The sequence below is a fragment of the Anguilla rostrata genome, chromosome 3 (assembly GCF_018555375.3).
Source record: "Anguilla rostrata isolate EN2019 chromosome 3, ASM1855537v3, whole genome shotgun sequence".
Taxonomy (NCBI): domain Eukaryota; kingdom Metazoa; phylum Chordata; class Actinopteri; order Anguilliformes; family Anguillidae; genus Anguilla; species Anguilla rostrata.
The window spans coordinates 859,958-884,098 of NC_057935.1; the positions used below are offsets into that span (position 1 = coordinate 859,958).

The 24,141-nt window shown below is 49.9% G+C and overlaps 1 protein-coding gene and 1 long non-coding RNA gene across 2 annotated transcripts in view; one reads left to right on the forward strand and one right to left on the reverse strand.

Moving 5' to 3' along the window:
* The window catches only part of gria1a (glutamate receptor, ionotropic, AMPA 1a), a 69,959-nt gene extending 47,563 nt beyond the window's left edge, over window positions 1-22,396 (forward strand). The window contains 6 exon segments of the mRNA XM_064325268.1: window positions 8,875-9,073; window positions 9,440-9,642; window positions 9,644-9,682; window positions 15,375-15,489; window positions 18,180-18,314; window positions 20,906-22,396. Coding sequence (XP_064181338.1) covers window positions 8,875-9,073; window positions 9,440-9,642; window positions 9,644-9,682; window positions 15,375-15,489; window positions 18,180-18,314; window positions 20,906-21,073 — 859 coding nt within the window. The 3' untranslated portion in view covers window positions 21,074-22,396.
* The window catches only part of LOC135249751 (uncharacterized), a 34,728-nt gene continuing 23,395 nt past the window's right edge, over window positions 12,809-24,141 (reverse strand). Inside the window, exons 2-4 of the long non-coding RNA XR_010328766.1 lie at window positions 16,048-16,165; window positions 15,714-15,858; window positions 12,809-13,627 (exon numbers count right to left, since the gene is read on the reverse strand). This is a non-coding gene — a long non-coding RNA (uncharacterized LOC135249751). The remainder of the gene's footprint in view (window positions 13,628-15,713; window positions 15,859-16,047; window positions 16,166-24,141) is intronic.

The following is a 24,141-nucleotide window of genomic DNA, read 5'->3' on the forward strand; positions in this document are numbered from 1 at the left end:
CGTTCCCCCTCCGCCGCTGCCGTACGCTCCCGTTCCCCCAGAGCTGCTGCCGTACGCTCCCATTCCCCCTCCGCCGCTGCCGTACGCTCCCGTTCCCCTCCGCTGCTGCCGTACGCTCCCGTTCCCCCCTCCGCCGCTGCCGTACGCTCCCGTTCCCCCAGAGCTGCTGCCGTACGCTCCCGTTCCCCCTCCGCCGCTGCCGTACGCTCCCGTTCCCCCTGCGCCGCTGCCGTACGCTCCCGTTCCCCCTCCGCCGCTGCCGTACGCTCCCGTTCCCCCGGAGCTGCTGCCGTATGCTCCCGTTCCCCCGGAGCTGCTGCCGTATGCTCCCGTTCCCCCGGAGCTGCTGCCGTATGCTCCCGTTCCCCCTGCGCTGCTGCCGTATGCTCCCGTTCCCCTCCGCTGCTGCCGTATGCTCCCGTTCCCCTCCGCCGCTGCCGTACGCTCCCGTTCCCCCGGAGCTGCTGCCGTACGCTCCCGTTCCCCCGGAGCTGCTGCCGTATGCTCCCGTTCCCCCTGCGCTGCTGCCGTACGCTCCCGTTCCCCCTCCGCCGCTGCCGTACGCTCCCGTTCCCCCTCCGCCGCTGCCGTATGCTCCCGTTCCCCCGGAGCTGCTGCCGTACGCTCCCGTTCCCCCGGAGCTGCTGCCGTATGCTCCCGTTCCCCCGGAGCTGCTGCCGTATGCTCCCGTTCCCCCTGCGCTGCTGCCGTATGCTCCCGTTCCCCCGGAGCTGCTGCCGTATGCTCCCGTTCCCCCTGCGCTGCTGCCGTACGCTCCCGTTCCCCCGGAGCTGCTGCCGTGCTCCCGTTCCCGCGGCCACTCCCAGAAGCCCCGGCAGCGGCGGCGCGGAGCGCTTGTCTGTGACGCGGGGTTTCGTTAGCGGGTTGGCGGTCCTCATTACCGGCATGCTCCACCGCGGCCCCCGCCTCCCGTTATTACCGGTCTGGCATTTACACACCCCCTCCCTTCCTGCGTCTCCAGTAAGAATTGATTTTGGTTGACTCAGCGGTGGCAGATTTACTGGCGGCCACATTCCGCCACGGAGCCTGCTTCCTGTGTGACGGGCGTGCAGATGAGCCCCTCTCAAATACACACGCCTGACTGGTGCAGCACAGACAGAGGCGGAGTAGGGAGAGGATGAAAGTGGGCAGTGAGCTCCCAGCCACAGGGGGCACCAGACTAAAACAGAGGCCTCACTGCACTGATGCCACGAATGGTGAAACATGCAGCAGGCCTAATGCTCTTGTTTATGTCCCATCATTTGAAGACAGAAATCTGAAATTATATGCGTAGTTCAGATATATGCAAGACGGTTTGTGGACATTAGTTCTTGAGTGCAATCAGTCTGGGTCAAATAGATCTCAATCACAGGAACATGTTTTAATAAAACTTCAGCCTTAAATCATTCCCTTTGTTTGACAGCCCTTTGTCGTAAAGGTCACAGTTAGCATGAAGAATCCCATCCTTCTCCGATCTGCTTTTTTATTCTGTGTGCACTGTAGTCCAGGGGGAGGGGCTCATGAATTGAGATGGCATCACTTCCTGGGTTGGGAACAAAGAGCAGCAGCAGCCCAAACCCCAAAATGGCGGGTGTTTTGGGCCCCGTGCGTGTGTGTTTACTCTCTCCAAATCAGAGTTTACCTCCACAAATGTCACAGCTGTCAGTCAGCCTTCAGGGTGAGCGAGTCAGATTCATCTTTGCATGCTGCCGGCTCTCTCTCTCTATCTCTCCATCTTTCTCCATCTCTCTCTCTCCCTCTCTCTATCTCTTTGTGTGTGTGTCTCTCTCTCTCTCTCACCCCCCTGCCCGGGGCCTTTACAGTGGCTAACCCTAACCCGGCCTGGAGCCGGACCAGGGGCCACATTAATAAAGGTACTGTAGTATGGGGGGGTGGGGGGTGGGGGCAGGGGGGGGGGAATGCGAGTCCAGAGATGCAGGACTCTCAGTGATCTCCCTCCACCACTTCACCATCGTTAAGAGTCCTTACTGTTGCACCCCCCCCCGCACTTGCTCCTCAAACCCAAACCAGCTCCTTTAAGCTGCCACCTGTCACAGCACCAATTTATCAGCTCATTGGTCAGAATAATGCGCTATTAAATATTTGATCTGTCAGAGATGTTTGCTGTGGTTTCGGCCCTGGCAGGCTGGCTGGCGGGCATGTTTCTGCTGTGGTTTCGGCCCTGGCAGGCTGGCTGGCGGGCATGTTTCTGCTGTGGTTTCGGTCCTGGCAGGCTGGCTGGCGGGCATGTTTCTGCTGTGGTTTCGGCCCTGGCAGGCTGGCTGGCGGGCATGTTTCTGCTGTGGTTTCGGCCCTGGCAGGCTGGCTGGCGGGCATGTTTCTGCTGTGGTTTTGGCCCTGGCAGGCTGGCTGGCGGGCATGTTCTGCAGCGTGTCTCATGGTCTGTAATGCCAGCGCACTTTACCGCCGATGCCAGGCTGTGTGTCAGACTGACTCCAGCTTTCAGAAACACATTAGTGCCGGTTAAGAAGCTTCGGCTGGTTTGGGAAAACGTGGCAAAGTTAGGCTTTAAACCTTCTGGAGATCTTCTTCTGAGAGAAACACATGCCTGACTTATGAAACTGATATTCCAGGTCCATTACATAAAACCAGTCTAAATTACATAACGTATAAATTATGAAACATACATCTACACGTTTATGTAAATCTGGTATGCGTGTGTGGGCATCAGAACGAGAATGCTTGTGCACATGTGTATGTGTGAGAGAGTGTGGGCGTGTGTGTGTGTCTGTTTGTGCTTGTGTGTAGGTGTGTTGTATGTGTGTGTGTGTGTGTATGTGTATGTGTGAGAGAATGTGGGTGTGTGTGTGTGTGTGTGTGTCTGAGAGTCTGCATGCATCTGTGCGTGTGTGTGTGTGTGTCTGAGAGACTGCATGCATCTGTGTGTGTGTGTGTGTGCCTGAGAGTCTGCATGCATGTGTGTGTGTGTGTGTGTGCCTGAGAGTCTGCATGCATGTGTGTGTGTGTGTTTCTGAGTGATAGAATAACAGGTATTAGTCACAGTCAGAGACAGTGACGGACAGGTGATGTGTGTTTCTGAGTGGTAGAATAACAGGTATTAGTCACAGTCAGAGACAGTGACGGACAGGGGATGTGTGTTTGAGAGGTAGAATTGCAGGTATTAGTCACAGTCAGAGACAGTGACGGACAGGTGATGTATGTTTGAGAGGTAGAATAACAGGTATTAGTCACAGTCAGGGACAGTGACAGATAGGTGTGGATGAGTCTCACAGGCAGAAGCTGCAAAGACACAAACGCAGCTCGTCTGTTTGAGGGCAGCGAGCGCTACCATGGCAACATGGGAAGACACCGGGCTTCTGTTTGCCCAGAGAGAAGAGTGATCAAACTGTGGCCAGCTCACACCATGAGCAGTCTTACTGCGTGTGTGTGTGTCTGTGTGTGTGTGACAGAGAGAGAGAGAGAGTGTGTGTGTGTGACAGAGAGAGAGAGAGTGTGTGTGCGTGTGTGTGTGTGTGTGACAGAGAGACTGTGTGTGTGTGTGTGTGTGTGTGTGTGTGTGTGTAAAAATCGTAGTAGCCGTAATTTAGTATAATTTATGAATGACTGTTTTGTGATAAAGAGTTTGGTATATATTACATTTCTCTAGGCCTGCTTTGGGCACTAAACTGTAATTAACAGAAGGAAAATATTGAAAAGCACATCTACAATAGCTGCCCACACACCCACGCACCCAGGAAATCTCCATCTGCTTAAGGGGACTGTATGTGAAAATGTACACTGTGCGAGTCGCTCTGGGTAAGAGTGCGCGCTAAGCAGCGAAACGTAAAGGTAATGCAGTCACAGCCGAGGTGATGAGAATACAGCTCTGGAAGTGTAACTGATGCTGTCCTCATGGGGTCACATGGGCCTGTGCTTCACTACATCATACCCCAGCGTGTCTAAACACGAGCCCACCTATCAGACACATCCATTACACACAGACCCCCCCTCAGAGACACATCCATTACATACAGACCTACCCCTCAGCCTAACTGCAGCTACTAAAATAAACATTCACACAAATTACATTCTCAATAACATTCTTGATATGTAATCAATGAGAGCAACACTGAAACTGTGTGTATGTGTGTGTCTGTCGCTGATTGATGGTTTTGTGTATGACATTCTTGAACTGGAATCAATAAAATACCACCACCGACTGAAGTTCAGTGTTGAATGGGAGATGTAGGTGTGGTTCGTGTGTGGTGATGTGTGTGTATGTATGTGTGTGTGTGTGTGTGTGTGTGTGTGTGTGGTGTGTATGTGTGATGTATGTGTGTGTGTGGTTGTGTGTGTGTTTGTGTGTGTGTGTGTGTATTTTACTGTGTGTGTGTGTGTGTATTACTGTGCGTGTGTGTATGTTTGTGTGTGTGTGTATGTGTGTTTGTGTGTGTGTGTGGGTGTGTGTGTGTGTGTGTGTATGTGTGGTGTGTGTGTGTGTGTGCTGCATATGTGTGTGTGTGTGTGGTGTGTGTGTGTGTGTGTGCGTGTGTGTGTGTGTGTGTGTGTGTGTGCATGTGTGTCGTGTATGTGTGCGTGTGTGAGTGTGTGCGCGTGTGTGCGTGTGTGTGTGTGTGTGATGTGTTCATGCGCTTGACACGCAGTCATTGAGCGCATGAGAGTTTTAATTCAGGACGGCCTTCGTGTCAGAATATAATGGGCCAGTCTTGTTATCTAGCTGCGGCTCGCCTGTCACATTAAGAGATGTTAGTTTAGCCCATTACTCCTGACACTCTTCTGCACTCAGGAGGTTAGATGTGTGTTTAAGTGGAAGCAGAGACATGCGAGGATAAAGATTCATCCGCCTGTTTAGCGTGCTCTCAGCACTGCTGAGGGGAAACGGTGTGATCACCGGACTCTCATCTCAGCCAGATGTAAATACCCACCTTTTGGGACCATAAAAGGTCTTGCTAAGCATAAAAATGTTGGTACTTTGCTGGATGAAGTGTGTGAAATAGTAGTGTCGATGAGCATGCACACGTGACTCTCCCTCTGAGCAAAATGGCATTTAAATTTATTCAACTAGATGGTTGATTTAAGATAGAAATTGAGATAATTATGAAGTCATTGCGTTAGAAGTGTTATTTTGACGAGGGAAGGCCCGGCGCTCTGGGACATGGCCTAATGAGAGGATGGGGGAGTGTTCTCGGCAGAGCTCAGGGTAATGACGAGGAATGACAGACGAGCGAGCGCAGCGGCTAGGTTATGAGTCACAGCTCAGGGTGAACGCTCGGCGATCTTTCGGCTCGATCGCGGGTGTGTTTTCGCTCATAAACGGGTCCGTCTGGCCAGTTTATCCTGGCTCTCCTACGACGGGCGTGTCAGAGCCCCACCATCGCCGCTCCTCTCGCTGCTCTTCAGCCCAGACACTCACTGGCAGGACGGGGTCAGGGTTTGGGTCGGGGTGAGGATTAGGGATCTCTGGCGAAACAGGGTCAGGGTTTGGGATCTCTGGCAGGATGGGGTCATCCTGTGCACACAGCTCATGTGCACTGCTGCCCCCAAGTACACGTCTGTGTGAAATTAGCATTTTAAAGGCAGGATAATTCATGTAAATTTGTATTAATTTGCACTTCACACGGCTCTGATTGTTGATGTTAGTAAGTCCTGTCTGGCTTTCCTTCTCTGGCAGGTCAGGAGGCAGCAGCTACACAGCAGCACAGAAACAACGAGCACAGAGCAGCTCAAGATTAAGCTTGTGTGTAGTGCAGGAGTATGGGTGTAGTATTGCAGTATGGCTTATGTGTAATACTGGATTAAGGGTGTAGTGCAGGAGTATGGGTGTAGTACAAGAGAAGGGTGTAGTACAGGACTAAGGGTGTAGTGCAGGGGTATGGGTGTAGTACAGTAGTAAGGGTGTAGTACAGGAGTAAGAGTGTAGGACAGGATTAAGGGTGTAGTACAGGAGTAAGAGTGTAGGACAGGAGTTTGGGTGTAGTACAGTAGTAAGGGTGTAATACAGGAGTAAGAGGTGAGATTAAGGTAGCAGATAGGTAGAGGAGTGGGTGTAGTACAGAGTAAGGTGTAGACAGGAGTAAGGGTAGTGACAGGGATAGGGTATAGTACAGGAGTATGGGTGTAGTACAGGAGTAAGAGTGTAGGACAGGAGTAAGAGTGTAGGACAGGAGTAAGAGTGTAGGACAGGAGGAAGGAGATTAGACTGGGCACGGTGCTTTGTGATAACAGCATAATAAAGTATCTATGAATTTCTCTCTCTCTCTCTCTAAGCCTTATCTCTATTTCTGTATAAGCTGGATCTCTCTCTCTCTCCATCTCTCTCTTCAAGCTTTATCTCTATTTCTGCATACGCCAGATCTCTCTCTTTAAGCTTTACCTCCATCTCTGGCTCTGTATAAGCTATATATGTCTCTCACTTTCTCTTCCTCTGTTTAAACTAGAGCTGTCTCTCTTTATCTCTGTTTAAACTAGACCTCTCTAACGGCTTACACTAGAACTCTCTCAATTTATCTCTTTTTCTGTTTAGGCTAGACCCCTCCATTTCCATTTAAGCTATATCTTGCTCTTTATTTTCATTTGAGCAAAATCTCTATCGTCCTCAAACTCAGATTCAGATTCAGATTCAGATTGGTTCTTTGGCTTGAAATACATATGTAGATTTTGCCGAAGCCAACAAAAATCTATATAAATATTATTTTACATAGATGACTAATTATAGGCCTATATCTCTCTTTATTACTCTCTGTAGTACATATCCACGTCATTCTTTCTTTCTGCAGTCCTGTATGACTTTGAGTCAGTGATTCATGATTTTGTAATAAATGTTTCATTTGCACAAATGAAAAAAAAGAGTCTCTGGGCTCTGACCCCCCACCCCCCCCCCCCCACACACACGTTTGTGTAATATCTGCCTCTGACCCCCCCACACACACGTTTGTGTAATATCTGCCTCTGACCCCCCCACACACACGTTTGTGTAATGCGTGTGCAGCCCCTCTCCCCTGACTGTGCTGCAGCTCTTACACACTCAGATACGCTCCCAGCATGCTCTGCGCTTTGTTTTTTAAAATCTGCCTGGAAGTTATTTCATCGGGCCTCCCGTTCCTCTCCCACAGAACGCTCATGTCTGAGTCTTTCAGTCGGACCCGGCCTGCCAAGCCCCTTCTGCTGCATTAATGGAGCGGCCTCCCATTCAGAGCCAGGAAACTTCTTACTTATATTAATGTTACATAAGCCTCCCCTCTCCCTCTCCCTCTCCCTCTCCCTCTCCATCTCCCTCTCCATCTCCATCTCTCCCACTCTCCCTCCCTCCCTCCCTCCCTCTTCCTCCCTCCCTCCTCCCTCCTCCCCCTCTCTCTCCTCTCCCTCCTCCCTCCTCTCCCTCTCTCTCCCTCTCTCTCTCCCTCTCCCTCCCTCTCTCTCCCTCTCCCTCTCCCTCTCTCCCTGTCTCATTGCTGCTCAGTTCACACTTCAGAGGGAGCAGCAGGTTCTCAGGATTTATTCCCCTTCTTCCTGCAGACGCTAAGCAGAGCTCTTTCTCTGCGCTGTTAATCTGAAGCGATTAATATGCATGTGTTCAGCGAGCACGTTGACTCCGCTCGTAAACTCCGATTCATTTGTGTTTGCAAATGTGCTTTTGTGGTCTTTCTTATCGCGCGGAAACACATTTAGCGGGGAACAAAGAGCGGCTTGCGTCTGCGACGGCAGGTGAGCCCGCCCCGGACCGGGCTGGCTGGGACCAGCCGCAGGTAGCGGGGGATTAGCGCTAAATCCGCGAGCGTTCGCCCGTTAAACAGGAATCGATAACGCGGCAGCGGCAGAGGGCCACTGATCCGCGAGTCCCTGCAGAGATGCACTCCTGCTCAATTTAGCATTTTTTAACGGTGTCATTTTCTTTCCGGAGAATTTTATGTTTCCGCTTATGGAAGTATACATAATCATGATAAATTTACTTTCAAAGTTATTTATGATTTTGTTATTGCCCGTGTGTAAAACACAGGCCCCACGGCTCGCCCTGTATTAGGTTTAGATAAGACTGAATAATATGCTACAGTAATAAATGCTTTATAAGACACTGACAACTGTGTTGTACTTCATCAGAATTATGATACAGATGTTTAGCCTGACATGGGTAAAGACCAGAGTTGAAAGGTAGTTGCTGTTTCATGTATATTTACTGTTTGTTCCTGGGCATGTTCTTGTGAATTATTCACTATTAAAATTTCACTCAATCAATTATGTAGTCAAAATAAAAGGTAGTTACTAAATTTTTATTTAGCATTTATAGCCATACCATATAAAAATACTACCATAATATTTTAAACTACACTCTGTTCTTGGGAAATGTGAAACTCCCTCAGTTCAAATATTTTGCTACATATTTGATGAGAACCTCAAACGGCAGTTTGCCTCCATGGTACAATCCCCCAACCCATCCTACCATCCTACAGTGCGACAGGGTCAGTCACTAATCACCATGCTCCAAAGGGACAGGGTCAGTCACTAATCACCATGCTCCAATGGGACAGGGTCAGTCACTAATCACCATGCTCCAATGGGACAGGGTCAGTCAGTAATCACCATGCTATATTAGTACAGGGTCAGTCACTAATCACCATGCTCCAGTGGGACAGGGTCAGTCAGTAATCACCATGCTATATTAGGACAGGGTCAGTCACTAATCACCATGTTCCAATGGGACAGGTTCAGTCACTAATCACCATGCTATATTAGGACAGGGTCAGTCACTAATCACCATGCTCCAATGGCACAGGGTCAGTCAGTAATCACCATGCTCCAGTGGGACAGGGTCAGTCAGTAATCACCATGCTCCAATGGGACAAGGTCAGTCAGGGTTGGTCGTCCTTGTTCCCATGAGGTTCTGTCTGTGTGCAGGTCTCTGTCCGGCCGCATCGTCGGGGGGGTCTGGTGGTTCTTCACCCTCATCATCATCTCCTCGTACACGGCCAACCTGGCGGCCTTCCTCACGGTGGAGAGGATGGTGTCGCCCATCGAGAGCGCCGAGGACCTGGCCAAGCAGACGGAGATCGCCTACGGAACCCTGGATGCCGGCTCCACCAAAGAGTTCTTCAGGGTGAGAGAGCCCACGCTTTTCAGACAACACCTGCTGTTGTTCAGTCAGCAGCTCAAAGTTTTTTTAACCTCACTGTTGAAAAAACAGTCATTACAGTCACTCCAAATCTGCAATACAGTGAGCAGACCAGTAGGTTACAGGTCAACTGGTGTGGGGTGGAGGGGGGGCATTGTCAGGACACACACTAAAATGTCCAGTGTTAATTCAACACTCTGCACTGTGGGCCCAAACGTTATTCGTTAAGAGCAGAATTAACACGGGACACGTAACGGTGTAGAAGCACAGATGGAAGCTGAAGCTCTCAGCTCTCTGCGTTTAGCTGACCTTCTGACCCCTGCTCTCCGGGACACGCCCTTTTCTCCGCAGAGGTCAAAGATCGCGGTGTTTGAGAAGATGTGGTCCTACATGAAGTCGGCCGACCCGTCGGTGTTCGTGAAGACGACGGACGAGGGAGTGATGAGGGTGAGGAAGTCGAAAGGGAAGTACGCCTACCTGCTGGAGTCCACCATGAACGAGTACATCGAGCAGAGGAAGCCCTGCGACACCATGAAGGGGGCGAACCTGGACTCCAGGCTACGGGATCGCCACACCCAAAGGGTCACACTTAAGGTACGTGTGGCCGAGCCGGGCGTCCACACACTGAGCACTGAAACATGCACGACTTCCCCACACACTGAGCACTGAAACATGTTTTCCCCGAGCCTCAAACATGCCGACTCCCCACACATGAGCTCTCAACATGCACGCTTCCCCACACACTGGCCTGAAACATGCATGCTTTCCCACACACTGGCACTGAACAGCACGATTCCCACACTGAGCACTCAACATGCTGCTTCCACACACTGAGCATGAAACATGCACGACTTCCCCCACACTGAGCTCAAACATGCATGCTTCCCACACCTGAGCACGAAACAGCCGACTTCCACACATGAGCACTGAAACATGCACGACTTCCAACATGAGCATCAAAATGCATGCTTTCCCACACACTGAGCGCTCAACATGCATGAGTTCCCCACACGAGCACTGAACATGCATGCTTTCCACACACTGAGCACTGAAACATGCATGCTTCCCCACACTGAGCACTGAAACATGCACGACTTCCCACACACTGAGCACTGAACATGCATGCTTTCCCCACACACTGAGCACTGAAACATGCATGCTTCCCACACCACTGAGCACTGAAACATTGCACGACTCCCCACACACTGAGCACTGAAACATGCACGAGTTCCCCACACACTGAGCACTGAAACATGCACGAGTTCCCCACACACTGAGCACTGAAACATGCACGACTTCCCCACACACTGAGCACTGAAACATGCACGACTTCCCCACACACTGAGCACTGAAACATGCATGCTTTCCCCACACACTGAGCACTGAAACATGCACGACTTCCCCACACACTGAGCACTGAAACATGCACGACTTCCCCACACACTGAGCACTGAAACATGCATGAGTTCCCCACACACTGAGCACTGAAACATGCACGCTTTCCCCACACACTGAGCACTGAAACATGCACATTCCCCACACACTGAGCACTGAAACATGCACATTCCCCACACACTGAGCACTGAAACATGCACGACTTCCCCACACACTGAGCACTCAAACATGCATGCTTTCCCCACACACTGAGCACTGAAACATGCACGACTTCCCCACACACTGAGCACTGAAACATGCACAGTTCCCCAACACACTGAGCGTACACTGAAAACATGCACGACTTCCCCACACACTGAGCACTGAAACATGCACGAGTCCCCACACACTGAGCACTGAAACATGCACGACTTCCCCACACACTGAGCACTAAACATGCACGAGTTCCCCACACACTAGCACTGCAACACTTCATGGCTGACTCCCCAGCACTGAGCACACTGAAACATGCACGAGTTCCCCACACAGCTGAGTCACTGAAACATGCTCTTCCCCACACACTGAGCCTACCTCAACATGACGATTCCCACACTCCGTGCATGGTTAAAGCACTGCCAAAGGCCTCTTCCAGTGGGGCTGTTCAGTCTGAGAGTAGCACTGGAACCTGCAAACACTTCTCGATCTGCTGAAAACAGCAAGCGATAAATGTTATGATGATGATAGCACCCCTCCCATCTCTCCCAGTCTGTGTTAGCATCTCTCCCATCTCTCCCAGTCTGTGTTAGCATCTTCCCATTCTCCAGTCTGTTTGCACTTCCATCTCTCCCGTCTGTGTTCAGATATTCCAGTGATAGAGCGACCAGTCCGTGAACCCAAATGTTTGCGCTCGTAAGACTACATTGAGCTGATATCACGACCTGTCTCCTTCAAAGATCCAGTCGTTAGCTTATGACTGGCTTTAACATCGTCGATGTCAACACACTTCGATGATTATACTATCGGTGCGAGGCCCAGTTCTTATCAGGGCGACCGCTGTTCTTTCCCGCAGCGGAAACACTCGGATGATCAAGCGAGGATCTTTGTGAGGGCGAGCAGGCTAACGTGCTAATGTTTAACAGCTCTGACTAACACACGTCACGTATGGACCCTGTTTAAGCTTTACAGCCCAGCAGAGATGAGCAGCAGATGAAATGTGCTTTTAGAAATGATGCTGATTGTGTTTAATGAGCTGAGAGAGTGCATGCGCTGCTGCAAGCATCCTCTCACACACACTCATACACACACACACTACACACACCACACTACACTCCTCACACTACATCACACGCTCACACTCACACTCACACCACACCACACCACCTACACTCACACACACTCACACTCACACCACACTCACACTCACACTCACACTCACACTCACACTCACACTCACACTCACACTCACACTCACACTCACACTCACACTCACACTCACACTCACCACTCTCATCTCACTCTCACTCTCACTCTCACCTCACTCTCACTCTCACTCTCACTCTCACTCTCACTCTCACTCTCACTCTCACTCTCACTCTCACTCTCCCTCTCCCTCTCACTCTCACTCTCACTCTCACTCTCACTCCACTCTCACTCTCACTCTCACTCTCATCTCACTCACTCACACTCCACTCACCTCACACTCCACTCACTCCACTCCATCCACTCACACTCTCACTCTCACTCTCACTCTCACTCTCACTCTCACTTTCACTCTCACACACACTCTCACACACACTCACTCTCACACTCACTCTCACTCACTCTCACTCTCACTCACTCTCACTCTCACACTCACACTCACTCTCACTTTCACTCTCACACTCACTCACTCTCACTCTCACACTCACTCTCACTTTCACTCTCACACTCACTCTCACACTCACACACTCACACTCACACTCACACTCACACACACTCACACTCACACTCACACTCACACTCACACTCACTATCACACACAACGCCCCACTTTCAATATGGCTGAATCCTCTGATAGCTTTCACAAGGCACTCTCACATTCAGGAAACGAGGTCGGAGGTTTAAAAATAACCCATCAAGCCCTTAATTGGCCTTCGCTCATGAGGCCAACCTGCACTGGAGAGCACCTGGGAGCTTTTGTGCAGTGACTCACCCTCGGGACGCGGGCTGCGTACAGAGGTGACACATGATGGGGAATGGAAATGAGGAACTTTCAATGTGTCACCCAGGGCAAGATTCACATTAGACTGAATCCCACGCCCGCTATCTCCAAATCAGCAATAAGAGACGGAGGAAGAGATGAAAAAAAAGCGTATGAATGAATTGATAAACGAGTAACTGCACCTGGCCCTGAGGCTGGTGTGTAAAGCAGTGTAGGAATCAGCCACACTGGGTCTTCCTCTCCTGGCTGTGTGTAGGAATCAGCCACACTGGGTCTTCCTCTCCTGGCTGTGTGTAGGAATCAGCCACACTGGGTCTTCCTCTCCTGGCTGTGTGTAGGAATCAGCCATCTTGAGTCTTCCACTCCTGCCTGTGTGAAGCCCTGCAGGATTCAGTCATATTCTTCCTGACACAGCACAAGGGCCGCTGGGTGAGATCTGATCCAGGGCGGAAAGACTGAGGTCCTTCACTGCTAGTGTGAGCTTGGGTTCGACTGTACAGGATGGGAGAAGACACACAATCCCACGCTTAAATCCTCTACTGATCTCTGTTGTCCTAGGAGAAATGGGGAAAGTTGGAAATATAAATTTGGTTGCGCACTGGGGGGGGGGGGGGGGTTATTTTGCTGTACAGGGCATTAGGGGGCAGGTGTGTAACAGTCTTCCCAGCGCCCAGACCAGTTCTCACTGAGCACCCTGCACAAGCACACGCTGCAAAAGCACATCCATAAGTCCTGCTGTCTCACCGCATCAGCGAGCAGGAAAGGTCCGCGCAGCCAATCAGGCGAGGCTCTGCTTTCCTCTGCACTGCTCCTGCCATCGCCATGGTTTCTGCGCCGTACCGAACCCCACTCATGTTTCTGTCGAGCTGAGACTCATCCCAACGCCGCCTCGGACGGCCAGCTCTCATCCGCTCGCCCCTCGCGCGGATGCAGACTCCGCCCATCACCCATACGCAGACTTCTTTCTGTCCCGCGTCGTCAGGAAGAGAAAGAATTCCGCGGTTTTGCAGAGAAAGACCATGCTAGCTGCGACGGCGTAACCACGGCGACGCCGGGCGCCGAGCGACAGGCCGTACCGCGGGGGGGGAGAGACCGGTATCGCGCTCGTTTCCTCTCTGGCCGCGCAGCGCTCATTTACAGCCCCCTGGAAACGCGGCCGACGGGCAGAGAAAAGCCCCCGATCACCGCTGAATTACCTCCGTCAGCCTCCGTCAGCCTCCGTCAGCCTCAGTCAGCCTCAGTCAGACTCCGCCAGCCTCCGCCAGCCTCCGCCAGCCTCCGTCAGCCTCCGTCAGACTCAGTCAGCCTCAGTCAGCCTCCGCCAGCCTCCGCCAGCCTCCGCCAGCCTCCGTCAGCCTCCGTCAGCCTCAGTCAGCCTCAGTCAGCCTCAGTCAGCCTGTAGCGTGCAGCGCTGCAGTGGGGTACTGAAGCAGCCCATCCTGGCTAGCCTGTAGCGTACACCGCTGCAGTGGGGTACTGGCAGCCCATCCTGGCTAGCCTGTAGCGTGCAGCGCTGCAGTGGGGTACTGGCAGCCCATCCTGGCTAGCCTGTAGCGTGCAGCGCTGCAGTGGGGTACTGGCAGCCCATCCTGGCTAGCCTGTAGCGTGCAGCGCTGCAGTGGGGTACTGGCAGCCCATCCTGGCTAGCCTGTAGCGTGCAGCGCTGCAGTGGGGTACTGGCAGCCCATCCTGGCAGCCCATCCTGGCTAGCCTGTAGCGTGCAGCGCTGCAGTGGGGTACTGGCAGCCCGTCCTGGCTAGCCTGTAGCGTGCAGCGCTGCAGTGGGGTACTGGCAGCCCGTCCTGGCTAGCCTGTAGCGTGCAGCGCTGCAGTGGGGTACTGGCAGCCCGTCCTGGCTAGCCTGTAGCGTGCAGCGCTGCAGTGGGGTACTGGCAGCCCGTCCTGGCTAGCCTGTAGCGTGCAGCGCTGCAGTGGGGTACTGGCAGCCCATCCTGGCTAGCCTGGAGCGTGCAGCGCTGCAGTGGGGTACTGGCAGCCCATCCTGGCTAGCCTGTAGCGTGCAGCGCTGCAGTGGGGTACTGAAGCAGCCTCACACTGATGAGACTCTCTCTCTGAATGCTGGGCTGGGGTTTACAGCTCGAGGCTTATTCCACATGTAAACCCCACATCTCTGCTGTCAGCGCTGAGTTTATTACCCAATCAGACGCTTCTGCGCTTACAGGAGCATGACTTATAAAACAGAATATGTAACACTGTAAAACAGTCCATAAAAAATGGGGTTGGATGGAATTATAGATGACAGTTAAGCTACTTTCCTCTGCAGCCAAAAACTAAAAGACATTATTTTAAGTGCTGTATTTATGTAAATTAAAATAATGCTAAATATATGGAGTTCTCTTCTTTTCATACAGAATGCGTATATGACCTGCAGGAAGCTGCAATGACCAGGGCGCACACAGGGGGCGCCAGATAGCCAATATCAGTCTCTCCTCCCTCAGTGCGGGCCACACACACGTCTTTCTCAGTAAAACCTGCCTCAGGAACCCAGAGAGCTTTATTTTCCATTCAGCTTGGAAAATGAGCCTTCCTGATCCAAAACCACCACACTCCTGCTTTCCAGTCTGCAGTGCATAGCTACAAAAGCGCAAACAAAAAAAAAAAAAAGTTTTTTAAAAGTCAAAGTTGATGATTTATTTCGCCCTGACAAATCCTCTCCATGGAAACTGACGGCTATTATTTTATCATTTCAAGAAACCCAGTAAACCTGGCAGTGTTAAAACTGAACGAGCAGGGCCTGTTGGACAAATTGAAAAACAAATGGTGGTACGACAAGGGAGAGTGCGGCAGCGGGGGAGGGGACTCCAAGGTCAGCCTCGCTATGGGCCTTCCAGCGGGTAACCACGCCTGGGGGGTAGCCGGCAACCGCGCCGCAAACACTCCGGCCCCGCCCCGCCCCCGTCGAGCACCGTTTCTCGACCCAAAAATACATTTAAAAACCCCCAAACGAAGCCAATCTCGGCGGGGCGACGCCACTGGATCTCCAACGGTGTTCAGCCGCAGACGGAACAGAAGTGCACAGAGCAGTCTCACCTTAACACGACCTGCTGCACGCTTCCCTCGAGCCCTCCGCACGCGGTCTGAGCCTCTCAGACCGACGCCGTGCTGCGAAGCCCGCTTCTCCAGCCCCGGGTTCGACACGCCGGGCCCACCGCCGAGTGTTTGCCTCTCCTGCCGGCTACCCAAAGTGATATAGTAATACACATCTCGCAGCAGGGAGACAGATACACAGCTAGATGGAGTATTAATGCATATCACTTTGACACTGAATTATCAGAGTTATGACTGTGCCATTTCTCTCTGTCTTTCTAATGATATATAATTATAAGAAACATAAATACGTACTTATTAATGGGTGTATGTTTACCGTGTTGCTGAATAACATAAAATAACATGGATAATGTTATTTATGTTATTTCCCTGGTTGAAGAATCCCAGTAAACCTAGCGGTGTTGAAGCTCAATGAGCAAGCCGTCTTAGACAAACTGAAAAACAAATGGTGGTACGATAAGGGCGAGTGTGGAGACAAGGACTCTGGAAGAAAGGTCAGTTCTGCTCAACACCCCCAGATCGATTAGCCCCGCCGCCCCCCCCCCATCCCCCAGCCCCCCACCCCCGTTAGGGCTCCTCTGACCCTGGCACCTGCCCTCCTGTAACCTTCCTACCCACCCTGCCATTTACGCACCACTGCGCCCTCTAGTGGCCACTGCCATAACGAGCCATCGGTTTGTGTTCGCTCATTAGTGCTGTGCCAAGATTTTAAATTACAGCTCAGAAGATCTGTTTGTTTTCTGAGATGACAGAAATGCATCTGTATTTTCTTCATGTACAGGTGAGCTGAGACATTGACAGAAGCATTGATTTATTCTGATGAAAAAGACAGCAGAACTATCTGTACCATCCAGAAATTAGCTACCGTTTAGGGGCAGTGAGTCCCATTTTGACTTTGAGTTAATGAAGTACACGGATGAGTGAAAAATAAAATAAGCTGACCTCGTTAGAGCCAGAAGCTGTCTATGATGAGCACCGTGCTGAATAACAATGTTTGACTTGAATTTCTGGTGCAGAATCACGTAGGTGGAAATATACTTTACTTTTTAAAACTCTGTATAAAACTTCAGTGCTAGAATTTTGTAGCAGTAATTGCACTGACATCATTTGAATAGGGGAACCACAAAATGGGCCTTTAAAACAACATTGGTTAGGATTAAAAATGTAAATACTTTAAAAAAACAATGATACATGAATCCACAATCTGAGTAAAGAGGTCACCCATAAGAAAGCTGTAGTCTAAGAGATACAGTCAGGCTTAAATAAATCTGTAATCCTAGGGGAAGTCACACTGGTAAATGGCAGAGTGGGAAGAAAGATATTGATATGAGGGCTGTTTGTAAAACCCCTGACCCCCCCCCCCCTCTCTGAGGACATGGCCTGTGCATGCTTCTGGATGCCACCCTAATGGATTCTGGTGGTCATATTTTAGACCCTTAGACACTGGCCACCACCAACCCCAGCTGCATGAAACTGTTAATGGCCACTCCCCCTTCTTTTGTGATGTCATGAGCTCAGCGGCCATGTCTATATATAAGTGCCAGAGGAGCCTCCCCTACTTCCTGCTGTTCGTAGATTGGATATTTAGCCTGAAGCCCCGCCCCTCCAAATCAGACTATATTTCACTGTCCTACTGCATGGTGCCTGTCAGCGACAGCCCCCTGCCCCAAACCCACAGCCCCAGATATGACTGTGTACTTACAATGCTGTTTAAACAGATGTAAGATCATTTTCACGTATTATCAGTACAACCAATTCAAATGAAGTGGAGATTTACATATAATTAGCCAGCTATGTAATTTGAAGATGAAAAATGTGATGATTCTGTGGTTAGTGCATGCGTGCATGTTTCTGTTAATATTTGTCAGAAAAGAAGAATATAAGACAGGATATTATTCATTTAGATGAAAGATTTCAAGGAGCAGAAGACTGGAACATTTTATAATTGACATTTAATGATCTTAAAATAACTCAAAATAATTAAAAATGTCAGAAATTCTTATATTATACTTATTATTTATGAAAACCCCATTAATATATCTGTTGCTCTGACATTTTGTTAAATTTCTAGATTACAGAAAAAAGGGACAAGTTATGGTCCACTTGCTAATAAGATAACAGGCAAATAAATGTATGAAAAATCTGATTTAACTAATTTATTACATCATTAGACTTGTAGTTTAACTGTACAGGTCTTCCCTAACTTAGAGCGGATTTATATTAGCATTAGCACTGATGTGCTGTTTGTGTGTGTGTGTGCGTGTGTGCGTGCATGTGTGTGTGCGTGCATGGTGTGTGTATGTGCGTGTGGTGTGATGCATGACGTGTGTGTGTGTATGCAGACGTGTGTGTGTGTGTATGTAGACGTGTGTGTGTGTGTGTGTTTATGTGTGTGTACACACACACACACACACTTGCATTTCTGAGCCTGTGTGTCTGTGCTTTCAGGACAAGACCAGCGCCCTGAGCCTCAGTAATGTGGCCGGGGTGTTCTACATCCTGATTGGAGGGCTGGGCCTGGCGATGCTTGTGGCCCTGGTCGAGTTCTGTTACAAGTCCAGAACCGAGTCCAGGCGAATGAAGGTGTCCGTGCACGCTGCGCAGGCCTTGCACTGCTCTGCCTTAGACAGCTCCGGCGCTAGCGCCCCCTATACAGAGCTGCAGAATTACAGCCTGTACGGAGCCGAAAGTGTTAAGATTTAAGACCCACGGGGTAGGAACGATGACTGTGTGGACCTGCCTCACCCCCGTCATCCTACGTGATCGCAGTAGAGACTCACGGCTTTCGCTGTTCCTGTTCCTCTGCTAACTGCTCTATCTGTCCTCTCTCACTGGACCCATTTAGATCAACATCGTTTTTCTCTCTCTGTCCTCAAACCGCACAGCACTGACTCTCGCTAAGCTAACTCCACAGTCTGCACTCAAACCGTATAGCACTGACTCTCGCTAAGCTAACTCCACAGTCTGCACTCACTGACTCTGGCTAAGCTAACTCCACAATCTGCACTCAAACCACATAACACTGACTCTCGCTAAGCTAACTCCACAGTCTGCACTCAAACCGTATAGCATGACTCCCCTAACCTCAAGTCTGCACTCAAACGTAATAGCACTGACTCGCTTGCTGACTCCACCAGTCTGCACTCAAACACATAGCACTGACCTGCCTAGCTAACTCTACATCTGCCTCACTGGACTCTTGACTAAGTAACTCCACAGTCTCGCACCACTGACTCTCGCTAAGCTAACTCCACAGTCTGCACTCACTGACTCTCGCTAAGCTAACTCCACAGTCTGCACTCACTGACTCTCGCTAAGCTAACTCCACAGTCTGCACTCACTGACTCTCGCTAAGCTAACTCCACAGTCTGCACTCACTGACTCTCGCTAAGCTAACTCCACAGTCTGCACTCACTGACACTTGCTAAGCTAACTCCACAGTCTGCACTCACTGACTCTCGCTAAGCTAACTCCACAGTCTGCACTCACTGACTCTCGCTAAGCTAACTCCTTAGCTCACAGTAGCATTAGCGAAGCCTCTTAGCGTAACGTGTCAGGCCAGTTTTCCCACAGTGCAGTTAGGAGATATACTTGCTCTATACTTGGGCTAAAAGAAGAGACCAGTAACAGACACCATATTTCTGCTGCATTTTCAAAAACACACCTTTTAGTTTCCTAAATATATCCCCGCATGGTGTTAAAGAACACTTCAGTTTGCTAAATAGGCCCATTCCCCTGCATAGTGTTGTGCAGTTCATGTGGCACAGGATGCAGTCAGATGTTTTGTGTTCTGTGTACGCCATTTCACATTTCCTGGTGTACACCACCACGTATACCAGAACAGGAATCAAAAGCAACTGGAGGATCTTTCCGCAGAAAAAAAAAACCAGCTCCCAAAGCTTGGGTTCAGCGTTGAGATATTCATAGACATATAGCCTACATAGCATAACAGTGCAAGAACATTGGTTTTACTAATGTGAGCTTACTCATCGGTGTAAATGCATTTAGTTACACGGCACTCAACGCTGTGTGTGGTCCGCAGCGTGTGAAGTACCGCTTTCTGTTTAAGTGCTTGGAACGAGCGCACACACACAGTATCAGCCAGAGAAGCGACCGTACTCCCATAACGGCAGTGGAAATTATTACAGAAATAAAAATAAAAAGTAATTTCACGCATGTTTCCGATGCCATTTCTCTGTTAATGGGCTCGATGTTCCTGAAAATGCAGCAGAAATGGTGGAGCTGGGTTTCTGAGGCACACTCAGGCCTGAAAGGCTGCTGTTAATCTACTCTGCTGTCCAACGCGTCAGAGCAACAGGCAGCGCTGAAAACACACACACACACACACACACACACACACACACACATCCATCTCGCCCGGCTTGCAAGCATAAACCACTCAAGTGGGCTGGGACTCAATCATTTAAGAATGGAAGGCACACTACCCTGGGCCCAGACCAGTAATTACGCTTTCCAGTCCACTGCCTTTCCTGATAATGAAATGCTTAAATAAAGAGGCTATTAGCAGTGAGGTTTAAATCCGCCGCCGCGCACTGTGGAAGCACAGCTCTCTGGATCGCATTAATGCAGCGGAGAGCACGTCAGACACGGGAAAACGCAAATGCAGATTTAACAATACAAACGAAAAACAAGACAAGTACAGCCAACCGCCAAACCCACTAACTATTCATCACATGTCAAATGTTCTGTCTGGAAATTCATACTGAAATGATGAAGTATATTATTGCAGTCATGTACTGAATATCTGTGTGTCTATATGCAAGTGGAAACCAAAATGCATTTCATGTTTGGCTTCTCATTATTTTAAGGGTCTTATATATGTTGTTAGAAAACAATTATTCAGGTAATTGCTAATTCATCCATTTCCTTATTCTTTTAATGAATCAATCGTAAAGCAGTGTTCAGTATTTTATCACCAGTAATAGAAAATGTTTTCTAACAGTTTAACAGACCCTTGCAATAAGTATTTTATGTAATCATGATTTAACCAGGCAGTCCCGTTGGCATTAAAATCTCTTTCATAAGGGACAGCTGGTTAATGACAGCAGTCATGTCTCATATTGATTTGTCTTAAAAGTGCATGCTGGGATTTTGGTCTTGTGGTCCAGATGTAAATGTATTAATACGTATTTTGTTTTTGCCCCCCCCCCCAGCAGTCGATCAGCGATGCCCTGCGGAGCTCCACCCTGAGCAGGGCCAGTGGGAACGGCAGCGGGGGTGAGAACGGGCGCGTGGTGACGCACGACTTCCCCAAAACCGTGCAGACCCTTCCCTGCATGAGCCACGCTGCGGGACTGGGGCTCAGCACCTCTGGCATGTGAGGGGACACCGGGGGGGTGGGGGGGGGGGGGCGGGGGGCAGCGTGAGGGGGGCAGGGTGGGGGGGCTGAGGAACTACCCCAATCTGCCCCCCCCCTCACCCACTTCAGACAAACTGCCAAAAGGACTGACGGATTCCTCCCAGGGAACTTCGGGGGGACTGTGGGGGGTGGGGGGTGGGGGGATTTTATTTTATTTTTTAAGAAATATTGTTTGTTAAAAAAAGAAAATCACGTGCTGCAATAACTAAGCCGCCTGGACTTTTTTTAAAAAGTGTAAATTTATGTGATTTAAAAAAAAGAAAGAAAATTAGCAACAAAAAGAAACAAAAAAAAAATTTGACACTGCGCTGTGCTGGAGTTATAGCTCGATTCCTTTAGTGTCTTTGTGCAATATTTCAGTTCAGAGTTCAGCCTTTCCCTCACTTTTATTCAATGACCCAATCACAGAAAAGTGATTTCTTTTGCACATAATAATAATAATAATATTAATAATAATAATGATAATAATAATGATGTGTTCTCTCCTGTTCTGAAGTCCAATACAGAGAATGTAAGTGCCGTTCTCTGTGTTTGGAAACCCTCTTTATTAATGTGTAATGTTGGGTTGGCACAGTGCTCTGGACAGGAAATCCTCACCTGTTTCAGCCACTGTAAATACACAGAAGCCGCAGAACTTCCTGTGGGGCTGCAGGTGCTGAGCGGATATTGAGCCTGTATCGAGGAGCAGGCTGGGGAGGCGGTCAGTGGGTCCTCCTTCCTGGAGGCTGGACTCTCTTCCCACAGATAAATCCAGTTTCTGCATATTTGTGTTTTATAGACATTATAACTGTGTGTTGCTGCTACATCTCCTGTGACCCGTTATACCTCATTATCCTGTAATGAACCATTTCAGCCTCTTAATCGGTCCACTGTAAATCAGAACCATAACGTTCAGTCACACCCCAACGTTCAGTACACAACCACAACGTTCAGTACACAACCACAACGTTCAGTCACACCCCAACGTTCAGTACACAACCATAACGTTCAGTACACAACCACAACGTTCAGTCACACCCCAACGTTCAGTACACAACCATAACGTTCAGTCACACCCCAACGTTCAGTACACAACCACAACGTTCAGTACACAACCAACGTTCAGTACACAACCATAACGTTCAGTCACAACCACAACGTTCAGTACACAACCATAACGTTCAGTACACAACCATAACGTTCAGTCACACCCCAACGTTCAGTACACAACCATAACGTTCAGTCACACCCCAACGTTCAGTACACAACCACAACGTTCAGTCACAACCCAAAATTCAGTACACAACCACAACGTTCAGTACACAACCACAACGTTCAGTCTCACCCCAACATTCAGTACAGGACCATAATGTTCATGAAACCTGAACACAAGAGTCATTGCACTGCCAGCTCTCAGATACTGAACATTATACTGAACATTACGCCAACTGTTCAGTAAACAAATGTGAAACTTTTCAGTTAATAAGCAACGTGTGTGTGTGTACATGCGTCTGCGCGCGCGTGTGTGTGTACATGTGGCTGGATGTGTGTGTGTGTGTGTGTGTGTGTGTTAGAGATCACGTATGTGCATTTTCACAGGCAGTGAGCCTACTTACTAAGGACTTCACAGAAACCAAGGGCTTTGTGGGTAATGGAGCAGGTGTGGGAGCACAGGTTGTGTGTGAGCCCCATAGAGATCATACATGCTGAGCTTTTTATTCTTTATTTTTTTATCAACACACAGCCTTCATTATGAGTGCAGTGAGGGCTGCTGCCATGGCGACCGGGCTGTATGTATGGGTGGCTGTGTGTGGCTGACTTTCACATGACGGGTGACTAAATGTCTGCGCATAGTACGTGAGCATCATCAGATGGGGTCGACCTTTGAACCCTTCAGGGATGAATTAGTCCCACAATATTCCGGCATCATTCCTACTCGAGTCTTCATGACCTATGATTACCTCTTACATGTCGTTTAACAATTCACATTAACAGACACGGATTTCACTGGTCCGTAACATGTAAGAAAAATGAATAATTGGCCCTAATACAGATTATTTTATGCATGTGGTAGGAACTTTTATTCAATATGATACTATAATCTACAGTTTACACAAATAGGAGACCTTGATTTATGTAACAACAGAGAGAGGGAGGAAGGAGAGAGTAGGGGAGAGAGGGGGTAGAGAGCTGGGGAGGTAGAGAGAAGGGGGAGGGGGGAGAGTTACTGCCTCTCTAAAGTTCTGTTCTCCGGTCTTGTAAAGATCAGCTCCAGGCAGGGTGGGGCCCGTCTCTCTCTGCCCATCCCAGGAGCCCGGTTCTGCCACAGGTGCCGGCCCCATCCTGTGACTGACAGACTCTGAGTCACACAGGCATCCACAACCGCACTTAATCAAAACCATGGCAACTGTTACCAGGCAACCCTTTTGGTTGCTCCTCTCTCAGCTGTTGGCATGAGGAGCAGTGCTTGGTTGAAAGGGGGAAAAGAACAGGGAGCAGTGTTTGCTTTTACCGAGCGCATCAGCGGGGGCGGCGGGAGCCAGACCTCAGATTGAGCTGTCTCTCACGGACCCGTGCCGTACCCCCCGCATACGGGACGTGCTAATCTGCGCTCGAACCCAAACTGGGGTTCGGTTTGCAGGGGCATGCTGGGAGAATGCATCAGGAGGAGCCGCTCCATGCGTGAGAAGCGCACAGAGTCTGCGGCCCCTCGGAGAACCGGCACTCACAGAGAAATGGGGGAGTCAGTCACAGACTCTGTGCAGGAGAGAAACTGGGGGAGTCAGTCACAGACTCTGTGCAGGAGAGAAACTGGGGGAGTCAGTCACAGACTCTGTGCATCAGAGAAACTGGGGGAGTCAGTCACAGACTCCGTGCAGGAGAGAAACTGGGGGAGTCAGTTACAGACTCCGTGCAGGAGAGAAACTGGGGGAGTCAGTCACAGACTCTGTGCAGAGAGAAACTGGGGGAGTCAGTCACAGACTCTGTGCATCAGAGAAACTGGGGGAGTCAGTCACAGACTCCGTGCAGGAGAGAAACTGGGGGAGTCAG